This window comes from Microtus oregoni, unplaced genomic scaffold (assembly GCF_018167655.1).
Source record: "Microtus oregoni isolate MIOR12 unplaced genomic scaffold, Mior012 000015F_ref0000493, whole genome shotgun sequence".
NCBI lineage: Eukaryota > Metazoa > Chordata > Mammalia > Rodentia > Cricetidae > Microtus > Microtus oregoni.
In genome coordinates this window covers 31,060,672-31,085,835 of record NW_024543074.1, presented here as the reverse complement: position 1 = coordinate 31,085,835, position 25,164 = coordinate 31,060,672, and the positions used below count along the sequence as shown (strand labels likewise).

Genomic DNA, 25,164 nt, shown 5'->3' with positions numbered 1-25,164 from the left:
GCCTCACGAAAACTGGTTTCTTTCTTATTGTTTTTATTTTTTTTTTCCTCTAGGAAGGGTTTAATGCAGCCCAGGCTAGCGGCCTCCAGCCTACTTCACTGGGTATCAGAGATTGGTCTTGAAGCCCTGATCCTCCTGCTTCTGCCTCCTCAATGCAGGCAGACTAGGTACACAGCTCCACATCTGACTCATGAAAACTGGTTTCTTTCAGTACCTCAAGAAATTAGGAAGATTCTGTTTCCCTTGTGATTCTGGTGTCGCTTGGTTTTCTCCCATCCTCCCAAAGCAGAGAGGAACTCTCCACAACAAGGAAGTTGGAAGAGTCTTGTGAATTCCACGGAACAGTATGCCACCATTGTCATGGCAACAGCTCCCTGGTGGGTCCAGGCTGAACTCCCATGCAAGGGAAGTGATTCCCAAGTGAAGTGGGCATCTGAAGGAGGGGCTGCCAGAAACCAGAAGGGGCTAAGATCAGAGGCTTACTCAGTATCCCAACTCCATGGCCAGGAGAAGAAAGGTGACAGACCTGGTCGTGGAGAAGAGAGTGCCCTTGATTCTGGGTCTAACCAGAGTCACCCCCATGAGCAAATCTAATCCCAGTCGGCACTTCTGGGTCCTTCTGGGTGACATTGATTAGATCTGGGCTACAGTGAACTTTCAGCTTCTAGAAACAAAGATTAACAGACTCCATCAGCCATGCCCGAGTGCCCAAGCTGGGCTGTACAGGAACACCACCTGGAGAACTTTCTAAGGTGGTGATGCTCAGCTCCCACCTCCAGAAATATCTCCAGGTGATTCTAGAGCAGTGGTTCTCAACCTTCCTAATGCTGTGGCCCTTTAATACAGTTCCTCATGTTGCAGTGACCCCCCAACACCAAAAAAATATTTTCGCTGCAACTTCTCAACTCAATTTTGCTACCGTTATGAATTGTAATGTAAATATCTGTTTGTTTGGGGTTTTATTTTTGTCTGATCTTCAGTGACCCCTGTGAAAGGGTCATTCAGCCTTCAAAAGGGTCCTGGCCCACAGGTTGAGAACCACTGTTCTAAAGTATAGCCTATTGTGGGAAGTGACAGTGAAAGGTCAAAGTTGAGAGTCAGATCTGTGCCTGGGAGTTCACCTGGGGAATTTAAGAAAGAATGGAGCGTTCAGGTCTGCCTCAGTTCACAAGCTCCAGAATTGACCCCGGTGTCTTTTTTCCCCTCTGTGAGATAGAATCTCACCGGGCAGAATGGGACCTTGAACTTCTGATCCTTCTGTTTCTTCCTCCCAAACACTGGGATTAAAGGCACCACCACACGGGGTTTATGTGGTGCTGGGGTTCTAACCCATAGTCTCACACACTGGGAGAGAGTGCTCTACTGACCAATTTTACAAGCTCTCCAGCAAACCTGAGGTGTGAGTACCCCAGCCCCAGTATAAATAAGGCAAAGCTTTGTAGAAAGAATAGACAGTCAGGATGGGGGGAGGGGGTTGCAGGCTTGCCAGGGCTTTCATTTACATCCCCCACCCTCGGGGTTGGATCTAGACTAGAATGCTACATTGAAGATATTAAATTAAAATTATTTGTGTGGACCAAAAGCAAGCCTGCATGGATATTTTTGGATGGTTCAGTCTAATATCGGTGGTCACAAGAGGCTGTAAGATTCTTTTTTCACCAAGACTGGGGTGAGAACAGAGTTCAAGGTCCTAAGTAGCCTCATGAGGCTACCAGGCAGCTAGCCAGCAGCCTCTGCCCCCGGTGAGGGGCAAAGTGCTGGGAGAAACCTGCCGCAGGCTGAAGGCTCTGATCTGCTAAGAGACTGGCAAAGGCGCGCAGCATCTATGCTTCTCTTTCCCTTGTATTATGAATACTTCATTTTCTTTTTAATCTCTTTTTCAGGTTGCAAAGGTAATTTGAGCTCACTGTAGCTAATAAGTCAATGCCAAGGTTTATAAAGAAAACCAGTTCTCTTCCCACCTTCCTGCTCTGTTCCCAGCCTCTTCTCCCAGGTAACAAATATTCAATCATCTCATTTAATTTCAGTTAGGGAATGAGCTGTTCCCACATAAATGAATCTGCCCAATAATCAAAATTGTCCATTTGACTCACAAACACTGCTAGTAACTTGGAGTCTCTTACCCCCGGTAGAGGAAGGTCCTTTAAGATATTCTTCAATGATGAGTTGACTTTTGGAAATGGAATAAATAAGGACTGGGTAGAGTACATACTTGGCATGCCTGGGGTCCTAGGTTCAGTCTCGGGCACCGAAGCCAGGATGGATGCAAGGCCATTGTTTGACTCTGTGTACATTCATAATACTGATATTTAAATAAAGTTGCATGGTATGCACGCCTCTTGTTGTGTGAGGTTTTACTCTTTTGGCTTTAGAGGGGAGCTACCACCCAACTCCCAAATAAATCACACACGAAGGTTTATTCTTAGTTATGAATGCCTGGCCTTAGCTTGGCTTGCTTTCTGCCAGCTTTTCTTAATGTATCTTAAATTCTCCCAGCTACCTTTTGCCTCTGGGCTTTTTCCTTTTCTTACTTCTGTAGATCTTGCTTTCACTCTTACTCAGTGACTGACTGGGGGGCTGGCCTCTGATAACTTCCACTCCTTGTTCTCTCTTTGCTCCTCCTTTCCCTCGGGTCTCCTTCTTTTTATTCTCTGTCTGCCAGCCCCGCCTATCCTTGCCCCTGCCTCGCTACTGGCCATTCAGCTCTTTATTAGACCATCAGGTGTTTTAGACAGGCAAAGAATTAGAGCTTCACAGAGTTAAACAAATGCAATGTAAAAAACAAAATGACACACCCGAAAATAACTTCCCTCAACAGTCTGTCTCACTGGAGTGTTTACTTTGATTGTCGGTGGGCCTGTAGGATGTAAAGACCAGAGTTTTGTTCCCACTTATAAATGAGGAAACTGAGGTTCTCTCTAAGCAGTCTGAGCTAGGATCGGTATTAATGTTACTTATTTTAGAAGCTCAGTTTGGTTCCTGCTTGCTCACCTCTGCCCCCGCTTTTCTCATGGCTTTGTCCATCACACATACTACCAACCTTTATGTTCATAATTTTTGTATGTGTGCAAGGAGTCAGTCCCAGAACCTCATACATGTTATGCATGTTCTCTACGTCTGCAGCTATTGCTCATAACTTAAGAGGTTAATGATACAGTTCTAACCACCATATTTTAAATTAGTTAATCAACTAATTTTGCAGGCCTTAGGTTGATCTAGGGCTTTGAGGCAGATGCTCTATCACCAACTTATACCTTAATCCCTTTCTAAAAACCGAAAACCAAAACCCTCCTCTCTTATTAATATATATTAATTATATATAATAATGAATTTTATTATGACATTTTCATACCTAGGTGCAATGCATTTGGTCCTATTCACCCATTACCTTCTCTAGTCTTCCTTGGAGATTTTTTGAACTGCTGGTTATTCCAGTGGAGATCTGGGTGAAGCTTCAGAGCACAGGCTGGGTTATGATCCCGGTTCTAGTATAGAACAGTGTTGATGTGTACTTGAGCTGCCATCCAGATATGGCTATCTGTCCTCAGAAGACAGGGTGGATGTCAAAGTGACAGACCTGCCATGCCAAGTTTGGTCATAGGACTGAAGAGACATTGGGATTCTTTGTAATAAATGTTAGAACCAGAGACAAGAGAGCCCAGAAGCTTTCCTCTCTGAGAGAGATTGACAAGGGAAAGGAGAACACGGCTGTGCATGGGGCCCTTTGGTCCAGGAGTCTTTTGGAGTGGGAGTCTGTGAAAGGTGCAATGGATGAGAGTGAGGGTGTACTGAAGAAAGAGGGGTGTGGGCAGAAGGTGGGGAAAGGCTGGGGCCAGGTAGGGAAGATGGTATCCTTGGAGCAAGTCTGGGTGGACCAGGAGGAGAAGGAGCAGAGGCTGGGGGAAGGGTTATCTTGGGAGGAACCAAAGTCCAAGGAAGAAGGTAAATAAGAAGAGGGGCAATATTAAGCAGAAGAGGAACCATATTTAGCAGAAGAGGGGCCATATTTAGGAGGCTGGTGGGGAGGCTACTCATGGAGAAGAGAACTTGAAAGACAAAGCAAGGTGAGTGAAGAGAGGGGCCACAGTTGACAGGGCGGCGGGGCGGGGTGCAGATAAAAGTTTGCACGTGGAGCCTCAGCCCGCTTTCCATTGCACTGGAGGAAAAATTCAAAGTCTCTTTGAATCTGGCAGTCAAAGGTGCCCCTTTCTGACTGATGTGGAGGAAGGTTGTCCGTGTTCTGAGGAGGTTTGTCATGCCCTGAAAGGAAGTGGGGTGTCTTCCCTGGTTCTCTCAAGGACCTGCTGCATGAACTGTGGAAGTTTCCACTCAGTGCCAGCGTTCCTGAGAAGTCCATCTTGTGGGTGGTCAGGATGGAAGATCTTCCAAAGGAGGAAGAAAAACCTCAAAACTCCCTCAAAGTGGAATCAGCTGGTGGTGGATACCAGGAAGGCAATGAGATGGCCTCTGTCTGAGTTCCTCAAGGTGGGGTTGGGGGGGGCGTAGAGAAAGGTGGGAGAGAGAAAGGAGCAGAGTGGGGGTCCTACTGCGGAGTCCACACTCTGATTCTCCGAAAGGGCCACTGTCCTGATTGGCTTTGGTCAACTAGACACAAGAGTTGTCTGGGAAGAGGAACCTTGGCTGAGACATTGCCTCTCTTAAACTGGCTGTAGGCTACTCTACAGGGCAACAGGGCTGTTGTGTGAAAGGGTCCAGCTCACTGAGGGTGTATCACCCCTACACAGGTGGTTTGGGGTTATATAAGAAGGTAGGCTGAGCAAGTCAGTTAGCACCATTGCTCTATGGTCTGTGCTTCAGCTCCTGCCTCTCGGTTCCTGCCCTGAGTTCCTTCCCCCACTCCCCTTCATGAAGGACTCTAAGCTGTAAGGTAAATAAAGCTTTACCTCTGAGTTGCTTTTGATCATGGTGTCCATAGAAACCTAAGGGAGTGGCTGATACATGGTCAGCCAGCAGGAAGGAAAGACGGACAGGAAACCAGCAATGTGAGGGCAATGCTGACTTCTATTCTGAAAGAAAACAGGGCAGAGGAGGCATTTGGTGTAGGAATCCGAGTCTGCTCCTGTCTACTTACAGGGTGGAAAAAGAAAAGGAAAAAGGTTGAAAGGTTTCCTTGGGGAGCTGTGGTTGCTATTATTAGGGGTATTTAGAGGTAGGTAACTAAGGAGCAGTGAGCTAAGGGGTGTGGGTGATTGATACACATTTCTAGAGGCAGCCAGTGTGGAGCTGGGTCAGTAGTGGTGGTGTGGGGTAGGGGGTGGCTAGGAATCTAAGGAAAGAGGTTTTTTTCAATTCTAGGAGCCCAGTTCAGTTTCTGGAATTATCACCGTTAAACTAGAATGAAATGGGAGAGTTTTACAAAATGGTGTGACCATGGCTCAGGGCAGCTTGCTGTCCCCAATCCACAGGTCCCTGTGTGGTAGCCCCTGTAACTCACAGTCTTACCTTCTGGTGTGTAGCATGATTAATAAAAACCCAGAGACAGATGTTGGGGTTCATCCTGAAGGTCAGAAAAGCAAAACAGCCAGCTACTGGCTTTTACTTCTACCTAAGTCTGAAATGGCAACCCTGCCTCCAGGAATCTCAGAATGAGACTGTGTGAGAGCCGTCTCCTCCCGCCATATATTCCTCTCTAGGGCTGGGATTAAAGGTGTGCACTACTACCACCCAGTCTCTATGACAAACTAGTGTGTCTACTGGGATTAAATGTGTGTGTCACCACCGCCTGGTCTGTAAGGCTGACCAGGGCAGCTGTTTTACTCTCTGATCTTCAGGCAAACTTATTTATTAAAATACAAACAAAATACCACTACACTGGTGACCACGGAAGGACTTGGGAAACCTTTGTTAAGCAAAGGAAACCTGAGGGGGAGCCAAGGCGAATGTCAAGCTACATTTTATTTCCTCACCCAGCTGGCCCTCAAAGGCACAGAAGAGTAAAGATGCTTGTGAATAAAAAAAAAAACTACATTTCCCAGTAACCCTTTGGCAAGGCTGACCAAACGATTAGGGAGTCAATGATTGTGGCAAGGAGAGGTTGGAATGTTTCAAGTCCAGGACCAAACTACCCGGGGGCATTTTTAATCTTCTTCACAGACATTCATTGCTTCTTTGTGTGTGAGTTAACAGCTTTGCAAGCAATAGGTACATGTTCTGGAATTTATAAATAGACCTTCTTACCTACCCCTGCCAAGCAAAATCCCCCACCTTGCTTTAGCTCACCACCTTCACCAGTATGTCTTAAAAGTGTCTTTACTTAGGACTTCTTTGTTCCGTACTACAAAAGCTTAATCAAACTGTTACCATGATGGAACATAGAATTGTGGGTAACCGAAATCTCTGTTCCCAGTCCATCCATGGCCATTCATGTTTGGCTCCAGAATAAACAACCTCTTATCTCCTTTGAGATAAGACTTGTTTTGCACTGTTGACTTTCCTTACCTGCCAGGCCTGGAAGCTTTAATAGACAGTTTTGGTTTTTAATTTGAGGGTTTTAACCAAGACATTTCTTCTGGTCTGCATCTGTCTCCACACACCCTGGATGATCTATGTCTTGGTTAGGGTTTCTATTGCTGCGATGAAACACCATGACCAAAGAGTAAGTTGGTGAGGACAGGGCCTACACTTCCATATTTCTGTTCATCACTGAAGGAAGTAAGGATAGAAACTCAAACAGGGCAGGATCCTGGAGGCAGAAGCTGATGCAGAAGTCTTGGAGGGCTACTACTTGCTGGTTTGCTTCACAGGACATGCTCAGCCTACTCTCTTATAGAATTCAGGATCACCAGCCCAGGGATGACATTGCCCACTATGGGATGGGTTCACCCACATTGGTCACTAATTGAGACAATGCCTCACACCTGAATCTCATGGAGGCCTTTCCTCAACTGAGGTTCCTTCCTCCCTGATAACTCTAACTTGTGTCAAGTTGATGCCCCAAACCAGCCAGTTCAATCCAGAAAGCCAATCCTTGACCTCCCCACCGGGATCCTGCATCTCATCCATGGCATTGGACAACAGATACCCAACCCCATTCTATAGCTGGGGGAGCTGAGGCAGGAAGGGTACAGCCCCTTACCATGGGCATGTGATTAGTAAGCAAAAAATGTGGGACTCGGATGGGCCTCATTATTTGAATCTTCATTAAAAAAATGGAGCTAATTATAGTCATTGAAGAGATGGTTCATTCTCTGTTGTGATTAATTCTGAATTTATTTTTAGCTTTCAGAAGAATAGAGCCTTGTGGTGGGGTTTTGTTCAGAGAAAGAGCCTGTCTATTTCTGACAATCCTCCTCAGCCAGCTCCCTTTTCATAGACAAAGTGGAGAACCTATGACCGGGTCATTCATTCCAGGTTTTTAAGTTTTATTTTGGAACCTTCAGGGATTTATATTAACCCCAGTGTGGTAGTCTGAATGTAATTGGTCCCCATAATCTCAGAGGGAGTGGCACTATTAGGAGGTGTGGCTTTGTTGGAGGAAGTGTGTCACTGTGGAGTTGGGCTTTAAGGTTTCCTAGCCTCAGGATACTGCCCAGCATCTCAGTCAACTTCCTGTTACCTACAAGATATAGGACTCTCAGCCACGTCTCCTGAGTACCATGTCTGTTTATGTACCACCATGCTCCCCACTTTGATGACACTGGACTGAACCTCTGAAGTTGTAAGTGAGCCACACCAATTAAATGTGTTCATTTATAAGAGTTGCTGGGGACATGCTGTCTCTTCACAGCAATAGAAACCCCAGCTAAGACACCAAGCTGCTCAACTTTTCACCCCCTCGGGAGAGGTGAAGCTTCTACAAATGAAAACGGCAACTTCCACCCAGTGCTACTTCAGAAAGGAATCAGGAACGGTCTGTTTGAGAGGCACAGGGGAGCAAGCTGAAACAAATAGACAAGGTTGTTCTGTGCTGGTCTGCGAGATTTGAGAATGCGTCTGCCGTAGGTCCTGAGATGGGCAACTCAAGACCTGCTCAAGTGTCCCAAATGCTTCTAAGGGATCAGTCATCTTGGGGACAGATTTCTCATGCTTTAGGTAATGCTAATGAACGCCCTTAAGGTGGACCTGGATCTGGACACTAGAGATTTTTCTGTGGCTTGGTCTCTGTCTACTCTGAGCCTTGTTGAATAGTCTGTTTTTATTTTCTCCCCAGGAGCCAGTCTAAATTCTGTCTTTCCAGGCTGAGTAGGGTAGGATTGAGAAGTCCCCTACTTAAAAGACAGACTTAATTCCCCTTTTATTTTTCCTTTTTTTTTCTGACAGTGCTGTCGATTGAACCCAGGGTCCCCGACATGCTAGGCAAGTCTCTACTAATGAGCTACACCCTTATCCCCAGACTTAAGTGTGATGTTTGGCCCCACAACTAATTTAGTTCATCCAAGTACTGCCTCAATCACCCCCTTTAAAAAAAGAAGCCTTGAGGCTAAAATTCGTTCTGTCTTAAGAGTCCTCATGTGAAGGCAATGAAAAAGTGGGCCTCTCTCCTCCTCCTCTTCCTCCTCCTCCTCTTCTTCCTCCTCCTCCTCTTCTTCCTCCTCCTCTTCTTCCTCCTCCTCTTCCTCCTCCTCCTCCTCTTCCTTCTCCTCCTCCTCTTCCTCCTCCTCTTCATCCTCCTCCTCTTCATCCTCCTCCTCTTCCTCTTCCTCCTCCTCCTCCTCTTCCTCCTCCTCCTCTTCCTCCTTCTCCTCTTCCTCCTCCTCCTCTTCCTCCTCCTCTTCTTCCTCCTCCTCCTCCTCTTCCTCCTCCTCACTTTTTATTATTTTCTGTCTCTCCGGTTCCTATTATTTCCTTCCTTCCTTCCTTCCTTCCTTCCTTTCTTTCTCTTTCTTCATTTATCTGTTAATATTACTCCCAAGCCATTGCTTTAGGTTAGTCTTTTGTACTGGCCCCAACAGACCACCCCTCGCCCTAAAGAAATCAAAATGGAGTTACTCATGCTAAAGTTCCTGCCACCACCCTCCAGATGCTTAACTGACCTCAGAAATCAGAGTGATAACAGCTAAAGTCCCAAACATCTTCAGTCAGAAAGATAATGGCTTTTTCTCGACCTTAACCACAGGGAGTGACCCACACTTAGCTGCAAGCGACTCCAGGTTCTTTTTCTCTTGTCTTGACTCTGCCGCCACCTTAAAAAGCAAGTAACTGAAAAACCTGTTGAAAACTGTATTCTTTTAAACACTGCCTGACCCATTAGTTTCAGTTTCTTATTGGCTAGCTTTTACATATTGATCTAACCCATTTCTATTAATCTGTGTAGCCCACGAGCTGGCTTACCAGGAATGATCTTAACCTGCGTCTGTCTGGAGTGGGAGAATCATGGCGACTCCCTGACTCAGCTTCTTTCTCCCAGCATTCCATTCTGTTTACACCGCCTACCTAAGGGTTGGCCTATCAAATGGGTCTAGGCAGTTTCTTTATTAATAAGAAATCACTCCCACATCAAAAACCCAATCTTCTTTCTGTTTTCTTCTCCCTGTATTGGGGTCTAAAGCCATGCCCTTGCCCTTGCTGGGCAAGCACTCTCTCGGTCAACCCCACCAATCTTTTTTTGTTTTTGCCTCTTTTTTATCTATAAACCAACAGGAGCCTCTCCTGGTTTCATTGAACACATATTCTGTTTTATGAGTGAAGTAATCACCAGTTTTTGCTCTCCAACTGGGCTCTTCTTCCCTCAGGGAACCATGAAACCAGTAAGACCACAGAGCCAAGAGAGAAGTATAGACCTTAATTCTTCCAAGAATAAGAGAAGTCAAGGAGAGACAGACACATGAATCACTTTTTTTTTAAACAGATGCTTAGGTAGCCCAGGCTAGCCTCAAAATCGATACATAGCCCAGGATGGCCTTGAACACCTGACTCTCTTGCCTCCATCTGCTGAGTGCTAGGATTACAGATACACAGTCTCATGCCTGACTCTGACAAATTAACACCTGAAAACAAAGTTAAAAAATAAAATGGGGGGGGGGATCAACTTCTCAATCCTTGGGGCTAGAGATTTGGGTTATGTGTGCCTAGTAAAGGAAATGAGAGATGGAGATGGGCTTAAAAAGGGAAAGAATATTCATGTGTTTTCTAGAGATGGTGAGACTCTTGCTCTTCATTTCTCTGATTTTCCTTTCAGCTCTTGCCAAGGCCACTGTTGACCGTTGATGGAGGCTGGGGCAGTGGTGGGGGTCATTTGGCATGCAGATGATAGGACAGCCACCTTAGATCCGTCCAGTCACGGCTGGAATTCCAACTTCGAGGCCTCCTGTCTTCACGCGTAGGCAAGATTTGGGAAGAATAGACGTATTCAAGGTTCAAAGGGTGGCTCGTCCCAGGCTGCAAATGCAGCCAAGTAAGATTTTCACCAAGACTGGTGTGATGGTGGACACCTGTGTAAGCTCAGCATTTGGGAGATGGAGGCATGAACAAAAAGGTGTTCGAGGTCAGCCTCCTGGGTGCTGGGGTCACATGACTCAGCCACTGAGCCTGACTTTTTTATTTTAAAGGGTGGTGGACCTGGCCAAATAAGATCCCAATAGAAAGGGTCACCAGCTTACAAATAGCAGTTTTCTCGGTGCACAGCCTGATGGCCTGGAACTCACGGAGATACTGTGTGTGTGTGTGTGTGTGTGTGTGTGTGTGTGTGTGTGTGTGTGTAAGTGTGTGTGGGTGCTCTCATAGGCCAGAAGAGGGTGTCATGTGTATGTGTGTGTGTGTAAGTGTATGTGGGTGCTCTCATAGGCCAGAAGAGGGTGTCATGTGTATGTGTGTGTGTGTAAGTGTATGTGGGTGCTCTCATAGGCCAGAAGAGGGTGTCATGCGTATTTGTGTGTGTGTAAGTGTATGTGGGTGCTCTCATAGGCCAGAAGAGGGTGTCATGTGTGTGTGTGTGTGTGTGTAAGTGTGTGTGGGTGCTCTCATAGGCCAGAAGAGGGTGTCATGTGTATGTGTGTGTGTGTAAGTGTATGTGGGTGCTCTCATAGGCCAGAAGAGGGTGTCATGCGTATGTGTGTGTGTGTAAGTGTATGTGGGTGCTCTCATAGGCCAGAAGAGGGTGTCATGTGTGTGTGTGTGTGTGTGTGTGTGTAAGTGTGTGTGGGTGCTCTCATAGGCCAGAAGAGGGTGTCATGTGTATGTGTGTGTGTGTAAGTGTATGTGGGTGCTCTCATAGGCCAGAAGAGGGTGTCATGTGTATGTGTGTGTGTGTAAGTGTATGTGGGTGCTCTCATTGGCCAGAAGAGGGTGTCATGCGTATTTGTGTGTGTGTAAGTGTATGTGGGTGCTCTCATAGGCCAGAAGAGGGTGTCATGCGTATGTGTGTGTGTGTAAGTGTATGTGGGTGCTCTCATAGGCCAGAAGAGGGTGTCATGCGTATGTGTGTGTGTGTAAGTGTATGTGGGTGCTCTCATAGGCCAGAAGAGGGTGTCGTGTGTGTGTGTGTGTGTGTGTGTGTGTGTGTGTGTGTGTGTGTGCGCACGCACGCACACGCGCATTTGGGTGCTCTCATAGGCCAGTAAAGGACACTAGAATCCTTGGCGCTGGAGCTATTGTTGAAGAGCAGCAGGTTCTTAGCCACTAAGCCATGTTTCGGGTCCTGCACTGTGATTCCTGCACACATAAGTTTGGGAATCTTGGGTTGGGCTGTCTGACTGAGGCTCCAGTGGAAGCATTGAGGGTGGGGCACTTTGCTTTCTTTACCACACCCAGTGCCAACTTCCTCCTGCACTCCAAATAGGAAACCAACCAGGCCCTCTGCTTCGCTTTGCTTCACACTGTGCTTTTCAGAGACAGAGCCCCTGTGTAACCTAGACTGGCCAGGAACTTGCAGGAGTCCTCCTGCATCAGCCTCCCAAGGGCTAGAACGATAGGCCTGAGTCACCACATCCATTTTCATTTACTTTCCCTAAAATCGTGGTTTCTGGACATGATAGGTAAGCACAACTCTGGAGACAGAGACAAGGGGATCTCTGTGAGTTCAAGTCCAGCATCGTCTGGAACAGTGAGTTTCAGGCCAGGCATTGCTACATAGTTGAGACTACATCAAAACAAAACAAAACAAACTACACTGCTTTCAAATGAGTAAAATAAATCTTAAAGAAAGAAATATCTGTTCCTATTAATGTCTTAGTGAAATTATGTTTATAGTGGCATTGTGCTTAGAATGGGATTAATAGGTACAAATCCATTCATATTATGTTGCTTGTGATATTGGGAGTCGTCATGACAGAAGTACACAGAAAACACATTTGGTGACAGCCATCTCCATTTACACTGGCTAGTTTTATGTTAACTTGACACAAGCTAGAGCCATCTGAGAAGAGAAACTCTCAGTAAAGAAAATGCTTCTTTAGGACTGCCTGTAAGCAAATCTGTGGAACGGTTTCTTGATTAATGACTAGTGCAGGGCAGGAGGGCCCAGCCCACTGCAGATGCTGCCCAGGGTGGGTGGTCCTGGGTGAATTAGGAAATAAGCTGAGCAAGGCAGTAAGCACCACTCTCCATGACCTCTGCCTCAGTTTCTGCATCCAGGTTCCTGCCTTGAGTTCCCGCCCTGGCTTCCCTCAGTGATGGATTATAAACTGTAAACTGAGATAAAACTTTTCCTCCTCAGGTTGCTTTTCGACATGGTCTTTATCACAACAACAGAAATCAAACTATGACACCATTTTAAGTTCTCTGATGCAGGGACAGTATTTTTGTTGTTTGTTTAACACACTGCATTAAAAATGAAACATCTACAAAAAGAACGTACCAGTGAGGATAGGATGGATGAAGAAGTACATTATATATGCACCGGTGAGATGGCTCACAGGTAAAGGCACCTGCCACCAAGCCTGAAAACTTGAGTTCAATCCCCAAGCCCCACATGGTATTGACTGTGGAGAGTTGTCCTCTGACCTCCATACCTGTGCCTCAGCATTCACTCACATACACTTGCGTGCACATGTACAGACACACACATGACCACACACACACACTAATTAAAAGAACAAGCTAGCGAATAAATACATAAATAAAATGTACTAGTTTTTAAAGTAGGCAATCAGCCAAGTGTGCTAGTGCACCCCTGTAATTCCAGAACTTGGGAAGCTGAGGGAAATAAAACAGGAACTAGAAATTGGCCTGGGATCTATGCAAGAAAAGAGCTGTGTCAGAACACTTCCTGAACGCCCTGCAGTGGTGCCATCATCTTCAATAACTGTCTCCTACTTCACCACTATCCTGACTTTTAGAAATTTCATGAGTCGAGCCACCCCGTATACATTCTTGAACGCGTGGCTTCCCTTGGCCCATAGTCCATCTGTGGGATTCCTTCAGTCCCATGACAGTGTTTTGTTCTTTCTCAGTGAGTGGAGTTCTCTCCTCTCTGAACTCATCCCAGTGTACGCATCCAACTGTAAACAGAGGTCAGGCTGTTTCCAGTCTGGAGCAAGCATGAGTGGTCCTGCTGCAAATGTTGCTGACATGACCCATGTCATGTCATGGTTTGGGTAAATATCTCCCAAAGGCCCATGGGTGACAACCTGTGGCACTCCTTGGAGTTGGGGAAACTGTAGAGATGAGTCTATTGGGAAGAGGTTAGACCTTCATGGGGGTTTTGGCACCCTGGTTCTTTCTCCCTTGCCCCTCTGCTTCCTAGATGCTGGTGAGCATCCTCTTCCATCACACCCTGCCGCCAGGATGAGTGGCACCACCAGAGGACCTAAAAGCAGTGATACTAGCATACCACAGACTGAAATTATGAGTTGAAGAATCCTTTTCTCCATAGAGATTCACCATCTCAGGTAGTACAAACCTCGCTAATATATGTATCTTGGAGAGTATATGAGCACAGCTCAGACAAATGTCTTCTGGAAAGGGGCATGATAGTCCATACAGGATGTCCTGTTCAGCTTTGTGAACTACTATCAGTTTTCCCAGGGGCTGTGACTAGAGTGTGGGAATCCCACCTAGACCACTTTATCCCAGTGTGTGTATTTTGCTGCTGTGGGATAATGCTCTTATACACTGTAAAGATTTGTCACTCATATTGGTTTAATAAAATGCCAATTGGCCAGTTGCCAGGCAGGAAATATAGGTGGGACAACCAGATGAGGAGAATTCTGGGAAGAAGAAGGCAGAGAGCAGTCAACACCAGATGCAGAGGAAGCAAGATGAGAATGCTGCACTGAGAAAAGGCACCAAGTCACGTGGCTAATCATAGACAAGAATTGTGGGTTAATTTAAGTTGTAAGAGCTAGTTAATAATAAGCTTGAGCTAATAGGCCAAACAGTTTATAATTAATATAAGCGTCTGTGTGTTTCTTTGGGACTGAACGGCTGTGGGACTGGGTAGGACAGAAACATCCATCTACATTTTGCTTTATTTCTACCATCACTGCTACAGATGGATGTATACTGGAGTCTCCTGGGACTGCGCTTTGCTTTCTTGATGATTAAAGGGTCAAAATCTCTCTCTCTCTCTCTCTCTCTCTCTCTCTCTCTCTCTCTCTCTCTCTCTCAGACAGGGATGGTCTTAGATTGGCCTAACCCGGAACTCACAGAAATCCACCTGCCTCTGCCTGGAGCGCTGAGATTAAAAGCATGTGCCACTATTTCCAGCTAACATTCTTTTAACTTAAATTCTTTTACTGCAAAAGATTTGAGAGTAAACACAGTAGTTCACTACCACAAAATGTAACTCACTTTCCCTCGTTTGGGAAAATGGTCAGTGCTTCTGGAATGCAATGGTTAAATTGCTGTGGGAAACCACCTTTCATAGTATCTCCCCTCTCCCCCACCAGGTAAGTATATTCACCTAGGAATGGAACCTAAGCCTCATGCCTGCAAGGGAAGTACTCTGCTACAGAGAAGCAGCCCCAGTTCAACACAAGTTTTGGTTGTATGTTTTTATTACATGTATTTATTCATTGTGAGTGGATGTTCAAATGTCATCATGAGTATGTGAGGGTCAGGGAACAATTCCCTTCTACCATGTAGATCCTGGAGATTAAACCTTGGGTAGTCAAGCTTAGTAGCAAGCACCTCTACCTGCTGAGTCAGCTCACCACCCCCCAATACAGGTTTGTTGAGAGTAGATGAGGTGATTCAGGTCAAGACCTCAAGGACTGCTGCTATAACTGAGTTTGGTTTCCCGGACACCTTCTCTTACCATGTGAGTTCACATATCCTTTCTTCCCTGCTTGGGAAGCAACGGCTCTCACCAGAAATCACCAGATGCAGTCTCCCGGCTATGGGAAGACCTGTGGGTCCGAGTAAGTCTGTTTGTCTCTTTTTTCTCTCTCCTTCCTCTCTCTCTTTCTTCCTTCATGATCCCCCTCCTTCTTATCTTCCTTTTCCTTTTGAAACAGGTTCTATTATGTAGTTCTGGCTGACCTAAAACTCACTATATAAGTCAAGTTGGCCCCAAACTCATAGCAATCCTCCTGCCTCAGCCTCTTGAGTGCTGGAATAACAAGTGTGTGCCATCCTCACTACTTTCTTTGTAAAATAAAGACTCTGTTGCTTTGTTATAGTAAGGCAAAACTGGCTATGACAGTCATCCATCTTTTTCCTTAATGGTTCTAAAGAAATTCTTCTTGCCTTGCTCTTTATTTATTTATTTATTTATTTTTGTTTGTTTGTTGGTTGGTTGGTTTTGGCTTTGACTTTTCAAGACAGGGTTTCTCTGTGTAACAGCTCTGGCTGTCCTGGAACTCACTCCATAGACAAGGCTGACCTTGAATTCACAGAGATCCCATTTGCCTCTGTCTCCCAAGTGCTGGAATTAAAGGCTTATGTCACCACTGCCCAGTTCCTCTTAGATCTCTCTATTCCTTGAGATCAGGAATATATAACATGTTTGTTTTGTTTGTTTTTGAGGTGGGGTTTTGCTACATAGGCCAGGTTGACCTGACATTGCAATATAGCCCAAGATGTCCTCAAACTCATGATCATCTGCCCTCTTGATACCAAGTGCTGTGATCACAGGTGTGTCCCACAGTGCCCAGCTAACGGAGTGGGCATAGAGTAGTGTCCCATGGTGCCTAGCTTATAGAGTAGACATAAAGGAGTGTCCCACAGTGCCTGGTTAACAGCTGGATGTAAGAGGAATGTCTCACAGTGCCCAACTTACAGCATGGACTTACAGAAGTGTTCTACAGTGCCCAGCTAACAGAGTGGACATAAAGGAGTGTCCCAGAGTGCCCAACTTACAGAGTGGATTTACAAGAGTGTCCCACAGTGCCCAGCTTCCAGAGTGAATTTACAGGAGTGTCCCACGGTCCCCATCTCACAGAGTGGATTTACGGAGCACCCCACAATGCCAGCTACAGTGTGGACTCAACAAGTCCTTGGGCCGCTGCTGAATGAACTAGTATGCAGAGGTGGAGAAAAATATACTGACTAGGTGAAGGAGGCCTTGATGTGTATTTATTTTTGTTTTATGTTACAGTTTTGAGGTGTACTTTACATTCCAAAACTCTAGTTGTTTCAAGTGTACAATCCAGCGATTTACCAAATTGTGCAAGCATTACCATAATCTAATTTGGGAGTATTTTCACTACCCCAAAAGAAACCTTGTGTTTCTTTGCTTACTCCTGTCCCCAGGCAACCACCAATCTATTTACTGCCTCTATGGATCTGCCTCTGGGGACACTTCATATAAAGGAATCATAGAACTCATGGCCTTTCACATCTGGAAGCTTTTGCGTAGTCGCTTTGAAGTTTGTCCTTGCTGGAGCACGCACCGGTCCTCCATTGTTTTCACAGCTCAGTAACCATTCTGTGGCGTGTTGTGTAGATAGAGTCCCCGAAAGTTGTCTGGCACGAAGCAGCAGGCGTTTGGGTCACTTCCACATTCGGTTCTTAGGCTGCTATGATATCACACAGGTTGTGTGTGGGTGTACATTTCCCTTCCTCCCTTTCCTCCTTCCCCTTTTCTTTTGCACTGGGGATTGAGTCTAGGCCCTTGCCCATGCTGAGTGTTGCAGGCATTGGCTTCCAGAAGCAGTTTCACCTTACAGTTCAGGTCGACCTCAAACTTGTAGTCTTCCTGCTTCTGCCTCCCGAGGGCTGGGATTACAAGTGTGCACCACTAGCCACTCACTACACTAGGTTTGCGAGGTGCTGGGTGGAATCCAGGCCTTCGTGCATTTGAGGCAAGCACCCTATCAACTTTGTATCCTCAGCGACTGAGCTGCTGTCTCAGCTCCCTCGTGTTTTCTCCTTCTGAAGGTAGCATCTTATTTTGTAGCCCAGACTGAGTTCAAACTACAGGCAATTATACCGTCTCAGGCTGTGTCACCAGGCCTGGCTGTTCCACCTCTATTTTGGACATTAGTGCCACTCTCTGCCATTCTAGACTTATTTCTATACTGACTGACACAGCACATTGCCCAGCATTTTCTCTCTTCAGAGTCTTGCCCCCACAGAACCCTTCCTTCCTGTCTCTTTTCTTTCCCTTTATGCCTCCCCTCCCTTCCTCTCCTCTCCTCTTCTATCCCCACCCCTGCCTCTCCTCTCTTCCTGTCCTCTTTGTCTTACTATGTAGCCCAGCCTGGCCTCAGACTCCTAAGTGTTGAGTCTGCTTTACCACACCCAGGTCTAGAGAGCTGGTAAGATACTCCTGGATGTGGACTCTGGGATCTACATTGATTTTTCATGATGCTGGGGATGGAACGCAGCACCTTGCCCATGCTAAGCAACTGGACCACTGAGCTACAACCCCATCCATCCATGGCCTGATAGGCAGAGCATGCTAGAAGAAGCAACACTCCAGGTATAATGAGCCAAACCCCAGTTCAAAGTCTTGTTTTGTGGTTGACCAACCATATGACCAAAGGCAAATCACACCCTCTGAATTCAGTTTCTTCCCTCTTAATGTGTACATCTTCACATCACCCACGAGTGGCAGTGTCTGAGATAGGTCCTTTGGTGCCCAAGAATTCTGGATGCTGTGGAGACTCGGTTTTCTGTAATAGAGACTTCTTCCTTGCAGGATGGCCATAAACTAGTCAGTTCTTCTTACGAAACCAGGCCATATCATCAAATCTGGACAGTTTGCAGAAAGCATGTGCCTGAGCCACGCGTTTAAATTTTCTTTTTTTTTGAAAGTTGGTTAGTGCAGTTGGTAAATTTAACAAGCTTTTGTTGTTATTTTTGTCTTGTGTTTTGCCTTTTTGAGACTAACTCACACCTTGCAGCCCACACACAGGCTTGGACCTCACTATGTCAGTCAAGCTGACTGGAAACTTTTTGGTGGTTCCCCCTGCCTCGGCCTCCTGAATGCTGGGATTACAGGCAGAAGACCTCACGCCCAGTTTAGCAACTGTTTTCTCTGTTGGAGTCTTAATGGCAGCTAGGCTGCAGCCTTTGCTCCCCATAAGTCCTGGGCAAGCAGAAGTCATCAGACCGTGCACTTTAGCATTGGAGCACATGTCATGATGACCAGGCTGGGGATTCCACATAGGGGAGATGGCTTCAGTGCAGACTATGGCTCAAGGGATCCTCTCAAAGCTAGAGTGGACCCAGGTGAGGGGTTTTGAAAACCTACAGGAATGACTCTAGTGTCCTGGCAAGACTGAGAACCACCGAGCTAAAGGGACCTGATTCAAAGCCCAGGCAGCTATGCAAGAATTTAAAGCTTTCTGTGCCTGTTACAGAACTGACTTGGTCATGGATAACCTACTCTAAAATGCTGAGAGGTTTATGCCCAGCTGAATAGGCCACAGGAAACCACGCAAGGTTACTGAGCAAGGAGTGAAAATAGTTGGTAAGAACTATAAGCTGAATAGCCTTATTGGAAAAGCTTGGTGGGAAGTAAAGGCAGGCAGATTTCCGTGAGTTAGCGTGAGATAGCGTGGTCTACATAGTTTCAGACAAGCCAGGGCTACATATTAAGGCCCTGTCTCAAGGCAGGGGAGAAGGAAAGTAAAGATAAAGAAAGGGCTTGGGATCAAAAACGTTAAGCATTTGCAAATATGTAATGTGATGTCTTGGGACTGTGATTCAAGTCTAACATTAAATTAATACACACAGCTCAAATGTAACTTTATACAATATCTTCAGCTATATTTTTTCTCTCTTTCTTTCCTGTCCTGTCCCTTTTCCTCTGTCCCTCTCTTCTCTCTCCTCTCAGGCCACTCTAACCTGGAGTTCTCTTCATCATCTAGATTTTACCTCTCCGGCAGCGGTTACAGATGCGCCATCACCCTTCTCCACTGCCGTTTTCTGTGACCGTGGCCTTCTCCACTGTAACATCCTGTTAGCAGTGACAATGTTTGGATTTTGTACTTTAGATTTTTCGATTAGGGTTGCTCAACTGATTATAACATTGATAGTGAAGGGTCCAGCTATCACAGGTTAGGAAATGTACTTTAATTTTGAAGTTTAGCAAAGAAATAGGCCCCTTCCTTCTGTACTCTTGACTTAAGGTACACTTCTTCAGCACCTGAGGTTAACTAGAGTCTCAAGGGCAGCGTTTTATCCAGATGCTTCAGGGAACGGGGCAAGCCCCTACTGATAACTGGTAGCTGACTGAATTGGTGGATGCTCCTCAGCAGGCCCATCTGGAATTCAGGAGGGCTAGACTATGACACCCCCGCCCGCTAACCATTTCCCACAAAGCTTAAAAGATGTTTGCTCTCCTTTTTAGTTAGCCTTTGCAATGTTTAGCCACTTCGGTCGGATTCCAAGCCTACCAACTCGGACTTCTCATATCTGCATGGCGAGTCGTGCCCCCCTCCCCGCCCCCGCTCTGGTGTTACATGCTGTCACCGAGCTTCCCGGCTTCGGCGCCAGCCTTCAAACCTGTCTTTATCCATTGTTCAGTTTCCTGTGAGTCAAGTTCAACCAGGCTTCATGCACTGCAATGATGGTCACAAACAGATTCCCTAGCAGACACCTGGGAGGCAGCGCCGCCTGTCACCCACCACAGATCCAAACCGGAGGAATCGAGGGGCGTTCCCATTCCAGCGGCTCAGGGTGGCGGGTCGCCGGGAACCCCTCTGCTGGGGAGTGCCCGGCCCTCCGCGGGCGTGGCCGGTCGGGCCCGGCCCCTTGCCCGCCCTGGTCGCCTCGAGATAGTCTCCGCCCGGCCACCGGCCGTCAGCGCGCGCGCTCGCTCAGTGTCTTCCCGGGCTCCGCTGACCTCAGACGAGCCCCGCCGAGGGGGATGCTCTGAGCACCACCTCCCGGGGCAGTTGCGCCTCTCAGTGCACTCGGACGTCCCCGGCCAAAGCAGCCAGGGGAAGTTGTCTTGTGAGCCCGCGGCCCCTGGCTCTCCTCCCCCTGAGCCCCGCCCCCCGCCCGGCGCGGGGACCGCAGAGCCGCCCGGACCGGGGGCGTCGCCGCTAGCGCTCCCGAGCCCGCGGAGCCCACGGAGCCAGTGCAGACGGCGAGTGTCCGTTTCCCTGCAAGCAGCTCTTGTAGCCCGGAGGCCCAGGGACCCCTGCGCTCCCCAGCCACGGCGCGCGCCCAGAGCGCGGGAGCCCGTAGCACCGGGCGCCTGGGACCCCGCGCAGCCTCTGGCCAGCCCGCGGGGCTAGGCAGGGATGCGGGCTGCACTGTGAGCCCGGGCGCCAGGGCCATGGCCGGCGCCCGCTGCCGGACCCTGTACCCCTTCTCCGGGGAGCGGCACAGCCAGGGACTACGCTTTGCTGCGGGCGAGTTGCTCACTCTGCTCCAGGTCCCGGACGGAGGCTGGTGGGAAGGCGAGAAGGAGGACGGGCTCCGTGGCTGGTTCCCCGCCAGCTACGTGCAGCTGCTGGAGGTAAGAGGCTTGGGTTGGGGTCGAGACCTGTTATCCACCCAACCTCGGTGCTCTGGGGAATGAAGGGTGCGGGGGTGCCCTGGGGCGTGGGCAGTGTTCCCCCTCGTACCCAGCCTCCCAAGCACGTCGTGGCCGCTCGGGGGAAGGGAGAACTTGTTGCCTGCGCGAGTTCTGAAGCAAGCGGGCGCGCTGCCGCGGATGACACGGGCCGCCAAGGGGCCGCCGAGCTCGGTGGTCTTGGCAAGGCGAACGGATGGATGATTGGGGCTCGGAAAGGTGGCCCCACAGCCCCGCCTTTCCCGCGAACCAGTGGTCAGTCATTCTTTACGGGAGGCGGACTGCCCGGCTTCCCCCGGGCCGCCCACTTACTGGTCAGCTGAGGTGCACCAGTTAGCAGTGAGTGAGTCTGAGCAGAGCAGCAAGCTTGTCCGAGGATACAGCTAGGACCTCAGGCAGCGCCCCCTCCTTTAGGCTCAGTACCCTAAAGTGACTTGTTCCTGGTGATCTGGCTTGGCCCCAAGGCTACATAGGACAGCTGAGCCAAGTCAGCTGGCTGCTTATTGTCTGGGTGACAATTGCAAGGCCTCTCTGGCCTCTAATCACTGAGCTCATGGTCACAGTCTGAGTGAGAGCCTAAGTTTCTAAAGTCCTTTGTGTGTGAGAGAGAGAAGGGGTATTTTTCAGTCCTTACAGAGAAGATGCTGACCCCGGGGTCATCATAAAGACTAAACTAACCCTTGCCCTCAGTCATGTAGGTAATCTTAGGTTTTGGTAGGAACTAGCCTAAATAAGGAACCAAATTTATCTTCTCCTGGGACCTACTTAAGAACAAAGTAGCAAATTTTGAATGAAAAATGTTACATGTGACTGAGGCCAGGGTGAGGTGGGGAGATAGGGGTTAGATGGTTGTAGACTGGGCAGACCTGTCAAGTGTCCTGTGGCAGCCTTCTGGAAGCTCGTGATAGTTCTCTCAGGTCCAGGAAACAGACTCGCTCTAAACGGACCATAGTATTCCTGGGCGAAAGGCTGGAATGAGCTTCGTGGGGTCTTAACAGAGGTGTCTCTGGGAACTTAGGGTGTGTTCCCAGCACCTGTTTCTGCAGAGCCTCAGATTCGACTTTCTGCATTTCCCAGGTCCATCTCTAAGGGCATAATAATAATAATAACAATAATAAGCGTCATCTGACAGGGAAACCTTGAGCCTCCTGACAAAAAGCTTTCTGAAAGACGTTTGAGTTCTCTTGGTGGCCACATTTCCCAGGGAAATACTGATGTTGAGATTCTGTCTGGTGAGGAGTGTTCCTGGCTGGATTCAGCCAGCTCTTTTGGGTGGGGATTTGTAAGAACAGAGTGCCCCTGCTTTTTCCTGGGCGGGGTGGGGGTGGGGAGCATGAACAGGCCCAGGAGACAAAGCCGAATTATCACTGGGATGGCCTGGGTGTGCCCGTGGCACCCCTTTGCACTTAGAGAGCTGGGAAGTCTCTGGTCCTTAGGGACCTTTCAGACCCCTCCCATCTATTAATAGCAACTCGGTGCCACCAGGAACACCTACACAAGGCATGCGCATCATCACCAGTTTCCTGACCCTTCTGTGAAGGTGGGGTACTGTCCTCCACGTAGGAAGCCCTGTTTTGAGCCACAGTCTAGCTCCGTAGCTCAGGCTAGCTTCAGATTTTCAGTCTTCTCGCCTCTGCTTCTGAGTGCTGGGGTTCCAGGCTTGTGCCACAATACCTGGCACTGTCCTCATTGTACAGACAGGAGGAGGCATGGCAGCAGGAGAAAGGCAAGTGTGTCCTCCAAGGGGTCAGATCTGCACACTAGACTAACAACTTGGGTAACTGACTCAATTCCTTGAGTATTTTAAAACTCAAAGGTCAGTAAAAGAGTGGAGGATGTGAAGAAGGGTGGGCCATGCCCCTGGGGTTGATATGTCTGTTGGTGACAATATCCTTAATAAGACCTGCAATCCTGGGGCCAAAAGGAAGATAGCTACAACCTGAACACACACACACACACACACACACACACACACACACACACACACTGGAGCACCCCTGCTACCAACCCTGAAGTTTAAATTCATCTCTAAGCAGCTGAGGTGGAGGCAAGGGTGGACCTGGCCCCACTGTCCACATACTGACTAGAATTCTCAGCACCAGCATGTAGGTTTGTGCGTGGAGGTTCGTGGATCCAGTTCTTGGTGGCTGGCACCCTCCTATCAGAATAAACTGCATCACTAGGCAGAGATCTGGGAAAGGAGGTATGCCCTGGAGTCTCCTGGGACGGGCTGAATACTCACAGGCAGACTAGGGTAAGTTGGGGAGCAGCCAGTGGGTGCAGTGTGAAATGTATGGATCCTGAGACTGCAGAAGCCCAGCAGCAGCAAGTAGACAGTGAACCCATAGGCTCTGAAGAGGGTCCTGCTGTAGGGGAAGAAATCGAAACAAAATGGGCCCCATAAACCTCCTGGGGAAGGACGGGGTGATGGGCACCCTGCTGAAGAATGGGGGTTTTCTGGGGGCTGGAGAAGGTGGCTCAGAGGTTAAGAGCACTAGCTGCTCTTCCAGAGGTCCTGAGTTCAATTCTCAGCAACCACACGGTGGTTCACAACCATCTATAATGAGATCTGGTGCCTCTTCTGGTGTATATATGTTAACGGAACATTGTATGCATAATAAATAAATGGATCTTAAAAAAAAAAAAGAATGGGGGTTTTCCTCCCAGTGTCCCTTTTGCCCTCTGGTGGAAAGAGGGACAACAGGAAGTATCTTAGCGGAGGGTGTGAGACACTGACAAGAATGTGCACAGTACACTCTCCCCAGGAATCTCTTCCTGGTTCAGACAAAGAAAGGGAAGCCAGAGGTCCGCCTTTGCAGGAAACACACACTGTGGAGGGGGCATTGCAAGCTGACCCCCAAAGACCTGCTAGCTCTGCCTTGGGGATGGCTGACTCAGATGGAAGCAGGGTTCGAAGACAAGGTCATTGGGGCAGTCTCTTTGGTCAAGACTCCTAAGAACGGGGAAAAAAGATAAAGTGAATATCTGGCTTAGGAAGATGGACTCTAGACGACCTAGGCCCACACAGAGAAACATGGGACCTGGGGACGCTGGCCACAGGGGTCCTGGTTACTTAAGGGGTTACCCTTCACAGGGGACCTATTCTCTCCAGAGGTATGAGAGCCATGCTGGTCAGCTTCCTATTGCTGTGGCAAGGCACCTGGGATCAAATTCACAAGGAAGAAGGGTGTATATTGAACCTGGGTTTGGGGTTTTCAGTTTATGGCCAATTCTTAGTCCATTAAATTCTGAGTATGTGATAAAGAGAAGCATCTCATACTGGGCGGGAAGGAGGGATAGTGTCCCAGCTCCCTGCTACCCCATCCTCCAACTAGGACCTACCTCCCAAAGGTTCCACCACTTTCTAGGAATGCCACAGGTTGATTGCTGAATCTTTAGTATATGAGACTTTGGGAAACCTTTAAGAGCCCAACCATAACCAGGCTTAACAGGCGACACCCAAAGCTGGCTGTGGTGTATAAAGGCCCTGAGATGACACCGGCTGGAAAAGCCTTTTTTGGTAGTTCCTTCAGCCACGAAGAAAGGGAGCAGCGGAGAACTCTACTGATATTGTTTGAGAGACACATGAGAAGAGTGAGCAGACAGAAGAGATGAGGCCAGGCTGGAGGCTGTGGGGTACTGGCCAGCTCCAAGTCAGGTCCTGGATCACTTCCATAGTCTTGGGGACCGGACATGAAGGGCAATTTTTTACCAGTCCTCAAGGATACAGACAAAACTCCTAGGGAGATAGATAGAGGTGGGCTCTCTATCCCAGGGAAGAGTTGGAGAGTCAGGCATGGTACCAGAGTTGGTACGAAGGCCGGTCTGGCCCAATCTGGAAGGCCTAACTGGACTCAGGAATTCCTGTGGGGAAAATCAGAGACCTAAAGGGTGGTATAATACTTCAGTAGAAGCACCCAGAGTTTTGGGGAAGAGGTTTTAGAAGGAATACAGGCATGCCAGAGCTTTCCTTCAGGTGGTGCCAAGGTCCATGCCAGCATGTCTGTCTAGTCCTGACAGGTACTGCTTGTGCTGTTTCCCCAGAATGTGTTGAAGACTTACCACTGAAGCACAACCCTATCAGGTGGTATTTAGGTTATGAGGATTCCACCATCACAGAGAGATTGACACCAGTTATAAAGAGGCTTGGCGATGTATAGTTTGAGAGCTCACCCTTTTGCTTTCTGCCTTCTCCCATGGGATGATGTTGTAAGAACTCAACAGAGGCTGACACCTCCATGTTAGACTCCTCGGCCTCCAGAACCACGAGAAATAAATTCACTTCATAAATTATCCAGCTTGTGTATTCTGTCATAGCCATTCAAAGTGGAGTAAGCCACACACAGACTGTGGCA

The 25,164-nt window shown here is 48.0% G+C and overlaps 1 protein-coding gene across 2 annotated transcripts in view; it reads left to right on the top strand.

Moving 5' to 3' along the window:
• Positions 1-20,075: 20,075 nt before the first annotated feature.
• Positions 20,076-25,164, top strand: part of Gas7 (growth arrest specific 7) — a 231,851-nt gene continuing 226,762 nt past the window's right edge. Inside the window, exon 1 of one of the 2 annotated variants that reach the window (XM_041664089.1) lies at positions 20,076-20,752. In XM_041664089.1, coding sequence (XP_041520023.1) covers positions 20,570-20,752 — 183 coding nt within the window. In that variant the 5' untranslated portion in view covers positions 20,076-20,569. The remainder of the gene's footprint in view (positions 20,753-25,164) is intronic. The other variant, XM_041664094.1, reaches the window with a different exon arrangement.